The sequence below is a fragment of the Labrus mixtus genome, unplaced genomic scaffold (genome assembly GCF_963584025.1).
Source record: "Labrus mixtus unplaced genomic scaffold, fLabMix1.1 SCAFFOLD_86, whole genome shotgun sequence".
Lineage (NCBI taxonomy): Eukaryota > Metazoa > Chordata > Actinopteri > Labriformes > Labridae > Labrus > Labrus mixtus.
This window is the reverse complement of record NW_026870200.1, coordinates 95,516-104,340: the sequence shown is the minus strand read 5'-3', so window position 1 is coordinate 104,340 and position 8,825 is coordinate 95,516. Positions and strand designations below refer to the sequence as shown.

At 43.7% G+C, this 8,825-nt stretch overlaps 1 protein-coding gene across 1 annotated transcript; it reads right to left on the bottom strand.

Annotated features, from left to right (window-relative positions):
- Window positions 1–378: 378 nt before the first annotated feature.
- Window positions 379–8,572, bottom strand: LOC132966988 (NLR family CARD domain-containing protein 3-like). Its single transcript, XM_061033890.1, has 10 exons — window positions 8,124–8,572; window positions 7,900–8,016; window positions 7,246–7,317; window positions 6,060–6,138; window positions 5,751–5,979; window positions 3,873–5,673; window positions 3,363–3,536; window positions 3,014–3,187; window positions 1,383–1,429; window positions 379–941 (listed from the first exon to the last, which is right to left on the bottom strand). Exons 1-10 carry the CDS (start codon window positions 8,249–8,251, stop codon window positions 394–396), a joined length of 3,369 nt encoding a protein of 1,122 aa, XP_060889873.1. The 5' UTR covers window positions 8,252–8,572; the 3' UTR covers window positions 379–393.
- Between the last annotated feature and the right edge of the window lie 253 nt (window positions 8,573–8,825).

Genomic DNA, 8,825 nt, shown 5'->3' with positions numbered 1-8,825 from the left:
GGACACTTTAAAGTCAGCCTGCTACCTCATAATGCCCTTTATTTTCATATTTAACACTGCTCAGATATTTGAAGATATACTGTATTTTTATTTTTGCTTACCCTCTTGAGCTGGATGCAATGGAATTTTGATCTTCTGTGTCTGTCTGGTATAGAGTCTGAATAACTATAAAGGAATCTTGAATCTTATGTACGTACTTAAATGTGTTTGTCTATTTTGTCTGGAATTTATGATGTGTTAAAGGTGCCCCTTTGTCTAAATGTTGTATTTTAAATGGCATATATTTGCACATGCAAGTCTACTCTGCAAAAGTAGACAAAGTATGTTCTAATTATCACCTCTTATAGAGTGTAAATGTGCATGGGTGTTTCCCTACAGAGGACTTTTTCCCAACTACAGTGTGCACAGAGACACTGAGGAATCAGGCCACAACCTAAACCCAGGATACAGTGGTTCAGTGAAGGTGGTGTTAAAGGTGTGGAGGTGGATCAGTGTGTCAGAGGAGACTCTGTAGAAGGACAGAGTGCCGGCAGGATGGTCCAAATACACGGCTACTCTGTTAGCAACAGAGGAGGAGAAGGAGGAGGAGCAGGGGAGACGTTTTTTTCTGTTATTGTACCACACAGAGAAACCATCATCATCAGAGCACCTCAGAGTCCAGGACTGCTTATTCCCTCCAAACCTGCGGTCGGCGCTGTCTCCTCCTTTCCGTCTGATTCCTCTGTAGGTCACTGATATATAAACCATTCCACTCCACTCAACCTCCCAGTAGCAGCGACCAGTCAGACCACTTCCACACAGAAGCTGAGAACAGTATTCGAATCTCTCTGGATGATCAGGATACGACTGCTTTTCCGTCGCTTCAGTCACCGTCCTGTTGCCGTCAGACAGCTTGAGGTTTTTGTTCACTGTGTTTGTGTCCAGCGTTAGTTCACAGGCATCTGAGAGAGCAAGACACAAGGGAAGGGAGTAGGTTGAAATTCTCTATTTGCTGAGTTTGATAATGAATTATGATTTGAATGTATTATTCATTCATTAAATAAAACATATGGGTAGGGTTTATCTCTTGGGGGTCATTACTGACTTTAGAACAGAGTCAGTATATGAACTAGACTGTTACCTCGGTAAATCACTTTTGTATTATTACGGTGCAAAGTCACCTGAACAAACCTGTAGTGCTCTGCCATTCATATAAATACTAAATTACTGTCAAGGCTTATGCCTAAAGAAGCTAAGTTGATTTTGAATTATTTGTCACTTTACTTGCAGACTGAGTGTACGTTTGATTGACACTTTAGAAAACTGAGCTTGTAAATGTGGATTCACCAGTGCATGATTCAAAATATTTAAGCCTTGGGTCCCGGATTAAAATTAACACTCACACTTCCTCAGACCAGGTTTTAGCCACTGCTCTTCATCATAATCAATCCTGGAGGAAAAAACAGAGTCATAATGAACCTTCAGAAGCTTCCTCATTATTGATCTTCATAAACCTTCAACCTTCACCAAGATTGTACAATGTGTATGTTAAGACAAAAGTGCCGTTTCTAAAACACATAAAATACAGACATTGCATGAAATACTCAAAATAAAAGAAAACCCTGATTCAACCCTGAAGAGACAACAAGGAATGCAACTCTGTGGGCCCACCACCTGCAGGGATGGGGAATGGGAACAGATGCAGAATAGAACAGGCAGTAAGCAAAGGCAGTGGCCTTGCATGCTGATCCCCTTTGGTCGTAGACTGGATTTTGGAGTGTGGAATGTCACCTCTCTGGCAGGGAAGGAACCTGAGTGGGTGCAGAAGGTTGAGCGCTACCAACTAGATATAGTTGGGCTCACATCCACGCACAGTACTGGTTCTGGAACCAATCCCCTAGAGAGGGACTCTCTTATTCTGGACTCCTGGCTGAGCACTGCTGTGTTGGGGTTTTCCCATGGGAACGAGCGGGTAATTTCCTCTGCGACTGCAAATTGCAGGGAGAAAGGCTCTGACTGTTGTTTGTGCTTAAGCATTGAAAAGCAGTGCAGAGTATGCAGTCCCCTTAGACCCTTAGAGTCTCTTGGTGGGGTCCTGAAAGGGGTTCCACCGCGGGACTCTATAGATCTACTGGGGGAATTCAGTGCTCACGTAGGCAACGATGGAGACACCGGGAGGGGGGTGATTGGGAGGAACGGCCTACCCGATCGGAACCCAAGTGGTGTTCTGTTATTGGACTTCAGTGCTAGTCATGGATTGGCCACAACAAACACCATGTTCGAGCGTAGGGATGCCTAAACAAGTCTACCTGGTACCAGAACACTGTGTGTCAAAGATCGTTGATTGACTTTGTCGTCGTGTCACCAGCTCTGCAGATCTTGGACACTGGTGAAGAGAGGAGGAGATGTCAACTGATCATGACCTGGAGGTGAATTGGTTCAGGTAGAGGGGTAAGCTGCCGGACAGACCAGACCAGAAAAAGGTGAACGCCCCCTCCGGGTAGGGAGTGAGTCTCGGCCTCAAGCGAAAGAGTTCAAGTATTTCAAGGTCTTGTTCACGAGTGAGGGTAAAATGGATAGCACCATTGACAGGCGGATTGGTGCAGCGTAGGAAGTATTGTGAGCACTGTGAAGGACCTTGGTGGTGGGGAGGGAGCTGAGTCGAAAGAAGCAGCCACTGGATATGACCCAATTTAACAACATTTGCTGGGCTCATAAACAACAGCATAACACAATGGCGAACGAGTAACTAATCTGATTTGTCTTTTCAAGTGTTCAAATTTCCAGTTCTAGAGCTGCTGCTAATGCCTGGACATGATTCACTTACATTATTTTCATGTTTGGTTGGTGATAGATCTGTGAATAAAAGCAATTATTAACTACATGAGCTATCTAGAACACACCTAAATGTCATTACCAAGAGAAATGAAGGTTCACTTTTGTAACCTAGCAACAATGAGCTCTGGTGAGAAGCGCCCTGAAACTCAGGTTGCCTGTGTGACAGAAACAGTGAGGTCTTGTTATGTGTTAATACTTGAGAGTCTCCAGTTTCCAGAGTGGATCCTCCAGTCCAGCAGTCAGAAGCTTTGCTCCTGTTTCTCCTGGATGATTGTAGCTCAGGTCAAGCTCTCTCAGAATGGAAGGGTTGGATCTCAGAGCTGTGGCCAGAGAAGAACACCCTTTCTCTGTGATCAGACATCCTGAAAGCCTAGACACATCAATGTATTTTTATCCATGGTTAATCAAATATGGTAGAACAGGTTGAACTGTTGGACACATCTAAGAAATTATATGTTGTAATGTATAAAATGTGTTTCACATTGGTTGCAATTTTGCTAAGCCCTGTCAAAATGTTATCTGTTAAACAAAAACTGAATCCTGACCTGAGAGTCTCCAGTATACAATGTGGACTCTCCATTCCAGCTGACAGCAGCTTCACTCCTGAATCTTGGAGGTCGTTGTTGCTCAGGTCCAGCTCCCTCAGATAGGAAGACTGGGATCTGAGGACGGATGACAGAGCTTCACAGCTTCTCTCCGACAGATTACAGCCACTCAACCTGAAGGAGGAAAAGGAAAACAATGATATTCTGTCATCTACATTGTAAAAATATAACATTTCTGTTGTGGCCCTGAATGAGTCAATCAAATCACCAAGGCTTGGGATCTTGTTGGTTGGCGTTTTCATTTGACTTGAAAAAAATTCTAACAATTAATACAAATGAAAAATGTCCTATCTGCCAGATCTCAATTAAAACTTTTAAAAATGTAGCATTTTTAAAGATTGAATGGCTCTTGTAACTGGTAAAGACAATAAGATGGAGGAAAGAACTTGAGAGGTGTTTGCTTCTAATGATTAGTTGATGGTTTGTATCTAAAGTAATCTGTGCACTCACAGTGCTCTGTTAGTGGCTTTCACCAATGGCAACAGCCTCAGAAGAACGTCCTCTGAAGCAGAGTATTTCTTCAGGTCAAACACGTCCAGATTTTTTTCTGATGACAGTAAGATGAAGCACAGAGCTGACCACTGAGCAGGAGACAGTTTATCTGTGGAGAGACTTCCTGAGCTCAGGTACTGTTGGATCTCCTCCACTAGAGAATGATCATTCAGTTCATTCAGACAGTGGAACAGATTGATGATTCTCTCTGCAGACAGATCCTCACTGATCTTCTTCTTCATGAACTCAACTGTTTCCTGGTTGGTCTGCAAGGTACTTGCTGAGTATGTCACCAGACCACGTAGGAGAGTTTGATTGGTTTGCAGAGAAAGACCAAGGAAGAATCGAAGGAACAAGTCCAGGTGTCCATTTGGACTCTGTAAGGCCTGGTCCACAGCACTCTGATGTAATAGTCTTGGGTCAGGTTTTTCTCTGTATACTTCAGACCTGGATGTTGTTTGTTCTTCTGACATCAGATTGACTCCAGAGTTGATGAAGGTCAGATGGACATGAAGAGCAGCCAGAAACTCCTGAACACTCAGATGGATGAAGCAGAACACCTTGTCCTGGTACAGTCCTCTCTCCTCTTTAAAGATCTGTGTGAACACTCCTGAGTACACTGAGGCTGCTCTGATATCGATGCCACACTCTGTCAGGTCTGAGTCATAGAAGATCAGGTTTCCTTTCTGCAGCTGCTCAAAAGCCAGTTTTCCCAGAGACTCAATCATCTTCCTGCTCTTTTTATTCCAGTGTTGATCCGTCTCAGCTCCTCCATCATACTTGATGTTCTTCAGTTTGGACTGAACCACCAGGAAGTGGATGTACATCTCAGTCAGGGTCTTGGGCAGCTCTCCTCCCTCTCTGGTCTTCAGCACATCCTCCAGAACTGTAGCAGTGATCCAGCAGAAGACTGGGATGTGGCACATGATGTGGAGGCTTTGTGATGTCTTGATGTGGGAGATGATTGTGTTGGCCTGCTCCTCATCTCTGAACCTCTTCCTGAAGTACTCCTCCCTTTGTGGATCGTTGAACCCTCTGACCTCTGTAACCATGTCAAAACACTCAGTAGGGATCTGATTGGCTGCTGCAGGTCGTGTGGTTATCCAGAGGCGAGCAGAGGGAAGCAGGTTCCCCCTGATGAGGTTAGTCAGCAGCACATCCACTGAGGTGGACTCTGTGACATCAGTCAGGGTCTGGTTGTTTTTAAAGTCCAGAGGAAGTCGACACTCATCCAGACCGTCAAAGATGAACACAACCTGGAACTCTTCAAACCTGCAGATTCCTGCTTCTTTGGTTTCAGTAAAGAAGTGATGAACAAGTTCCACCAAGCTGAACTTTTTCTCTTTCAGCACATTCAGCTCTCTGAAAGTGAATGGAAATGTGAACTGTATGTCCTGGTTGGCTTTGCCTTCAGCCCAGTCCAGAGTGAACTTCTGTGTTAAGACTGTTTTCCCGATGCCAGCCACTCCCTTTGTCATCACTGTTCTGATTGGTACTTCTCTTCCAGGTGAGGCTTTAAAGATGTCTTCTTGTCTGATGGTTGTTTCTGGTCTGTGTGGTTTCCTGGATGCTGTTTCAATCTGTCTGACCTCGTGTTCATCGTTGACCTCTCCAGTCCCTCCCTCTGTGATGTAGAGCTCTGTGTAGATCTGGTCCAGAAGGGTTGGGTTTCCTGCTTTAGCAATCCCCTCAAACACACACTGGAACTTCTCCTTCAGGCTGGATTTGAGTTTACATTGATTCAGTGAAGCAATAGTTCCTGTTTAAACACAAATAGGATCATTTACTGCATGATAGTTTAAAAGTGAGATAAATTATGACGGAAAAGCATCTTACTGCTCTGAAGACTATCAGCCAGTTCATCTTGCTTCATTCTCTTTAGGAAGTGCAATGTGATCTTCAGAAGTGCCTCTCTGCTGCTCCTCCTCTGCGCTTCATCTTCACCATCTACAACCTCCTCATCCTCACTGTGCCAATTCAAACCTTCTGAAACATTTTGACTCAGAACCCTTTGAAACTTTTTCAGCTCTTCTGTCATAAAAGTGGTAATGTTCTCCTGAAGAAGCTGAAAATGAAACAATAAAACAAAATTTTGTACATTTTATTCAACACTTAGATTATAGGTGTTGATGGATATCTACACACCATAAATATGGAATCCAGGTCTGTTGGATGCGGCTGGAAAGGCTGACCAGCGGGAACCTCAGTCATCTGTTCTGGAGCTCTGCAGAGAGAGCACAACGATTGATGCTCACAAATATCACAGATAAACATTTTAGCAAATGTATTGCTTGACAATTCAAGGTTTAGGAAATCTCTTGCAACAATAACACCACCTTTCGGTTTATCGAAGAAGCTGCTGGCTTGCTGGTTCATTGTTCATTCTGTCTGGATGATCAAAACCTGGATTGTTCTTTTTCTTTTTGTTGAGTAAATTTAAAAAAGGTGTGCATCTTTCTTCTTAACCCATAATACCCTAAAATCAGGTTCTTGGGGAAATTTGTCAAGAGTGGAACCCAGTCTATTTCCCTAAGATTAGGGGGGATGAAATCATATCCTGGAGCCTAGTCTGGCTATGGCCAAAGAGTTGGCAGGGGGTTGTTAGATAGGATGCGAGGTCCAGGTGCACTGCCAAGTTACATCTAATCTAGGTAGGGACATTGTTGTGCTTGATGTAAACAGGCCAATGTAGGTGCAGGAGTTAAGACCATACTGCCTTTATGATGGTTCAAAGGTTCATTTGGAAAGCCATATTAATCATTTTGTGCTTGGTTTGACAAGCACTTTGTTTTTCTGCATGTCTCATGCAGAACAAATAAGGGCAAGAAGATTTTAAGAAAGTGTAATGCAATTCTGTGAAATTAGAGGAATTTCTGATGTGGCTGATAGATATGAGGAATGATAGTTGCAATGAGAGGCCGATAAGCAGTGTTGGTCGCTGCAATGGCGACAGAGGCAGCATCAGCCCTGTGGGTGGTGTGGTTGGTTTATCCACATAACTGCCAGAGAAAGTGCATGCCAGGGTGCTAAAAATGAGACTCCTGTTAAACCACAGAGTAGGGAGGAGCAATAACACTTGTTTGCAGTCTGGCCCAACCCAGGGGAAAAATTGAATAATATTGGCCAGGATGGAGGGTTGTTCTGTGATTTGACTCAGAAACTGACAATCTGGCCTAAAGCAGGTTGGGAAGGACTGAAGGAGGCTGACCAGCAAGCTGTGGTGAACTTCTGATAATGGAACCAAACAATCTAAGCAGTCATATGTGGAAGCTTTTGAAATATATTCTACTGCAATATTTTGAAGACAACAATTTTAAAGTGAATGGAGTACCTTTGTTCAGTAGAGTGGTGTCTATCTCTGAAGTTATACGGTTCAATCATGGACCAGTTACTCTGGTGAACACTGAAAGACAAACAAACCATTTGCTTGATTCTGATACACTCTGCTGTCAGATTGTTGCGTTCCCATTAGCCGTGAGACAGATCATAATACCTACTTGTTGGACACAAGTGTAACCAGTTTGCAACTGTCAAAAAGCAACATTACCAGCTCGGCGTTGGACTGGCCTACTGTTAATTGAAGCTCTCTCTTACGTGTAAAGGGTTAGGGTTAGGCTGTTCAATATTTACTCTGCTCTGGTTTCTTGCTCTGTCACTCACTCTTTCTTTTCTAAGCTTCATCCCCGTCGTCCTCTTCCGTATCAAACAGCTGAAGGCTGCCAACATGCCGTACTAGTGGGACAACCTCTCCCCGCTGCCAAAGTTACATAGTGCTGAAAACAGCTGACCGGGGGGCTCTGTGGTTATGGGGTAGACGCCATTCTCCCGGTTTAAACTATATTGTGTTATTACATAGACTATGAAACTACTATTTTAAGTTGTAAAAGTTTCATGTTGTTGCTTTGAATTAAATGTTCCTTCAGCACATAATACCCATCTATACTTGAGCAGAACACGATACATTGTTATACCAATCCCCACTCACTCAGTCTCTGAAGGAAGCTGATCCTTAAAATCTAACGGGGAACTGATCGACCGACTCATGTGGGACACACCGCTGAGTTCACATCCAGGAGAGTCCGGTCTCTGCTGCTTCTCCAGGCTTTAATGTAACACACACACAGTGTTTAGTGGGAGTCATGATGTAGGGATTATTTAAGTATCCTGACATTGTAAACACTCACAGACAGTCAGAGATGATCATCTCACCTGTGAGCTTCATGGTCCTTACACTGAGCGGAGGTGGAGGCTCCCGCCTCTGCCTCCTCACACTGATCCATGGCACAGCCCAAAACCTTCACACAAACAACAAGCTGTAAGACCTTACACATTTTCATCAGTTATTTTAGCCACATGACAAACATTCAGACTTCTGACTGGAAAGAAACTCATAATACTTTAAATATGACATTAAATCTGAATAAAGGCAGCGTTGAAGGGAGAACCAGAGACAACAAGGAGCAGATGGGAATTTAAAAAACAGAAATGAACAATTGTACCCCTAAGCTGCTGAATCTATGTCTACCTCTAGTCATATTTTCTATCGTTAGCTATGGAGACATTAGTAAATCAAAGCAGAGCTCAAACTGTTTACTTTAATTATTGAATGATTAAAAGTGGTAGTTCCAAACATGAGCTTGTTTAAGTGTTTCAATATGAAACGTGGCTTTCTTTGTGATCTGTCTTTTTCTGGGTCTGTGGAAGGTGGCGATGCGGTTTGGGCTGTGTTGGCCATGTGGTAAAGTAGGTAAGATATGGGAGATCTGCGTGTGGATATTGTGGTTGGTGAGAACTAGAATTGAGCGGAGTGGCTTTGGGATGCCAGAATTAACTGTCCGGCCTTCCCGAGGTGCCGTTGGACTAATCGGGCGAAACACCGATAAAGGGAGGTTCCCACTTGACAACCCTCTT

What these genes read in the sequence shown, in the direction of transcription:
- LOC132966988 (XM_061033890.1), bottom strand. Translation starts at nt 8,251, where the DNA reads ATGAAAATGTGTAAGGTCTTACAGCTTGTTGTTTGTGTGAAGGTTTTG. An exon ending in CAGCTTCCTTCAGAGACTGA is followed by an intron (nt 7,318 to 7,899) that starts GTGAGTGGGGAT and finishes TTTGTCTTTCAG; the next exon opens with TGTTCACCAGAGTAACTGGT. An exon ending in AAAGCCACTAACAGAGCACT is followed by an intron (nt 3,537 to 3,872) that starts GTGAGTGCACAG and finishes TTCCTCCTTCAG; the next exon opens with GTTGAGTGGCTGTAATCTGT.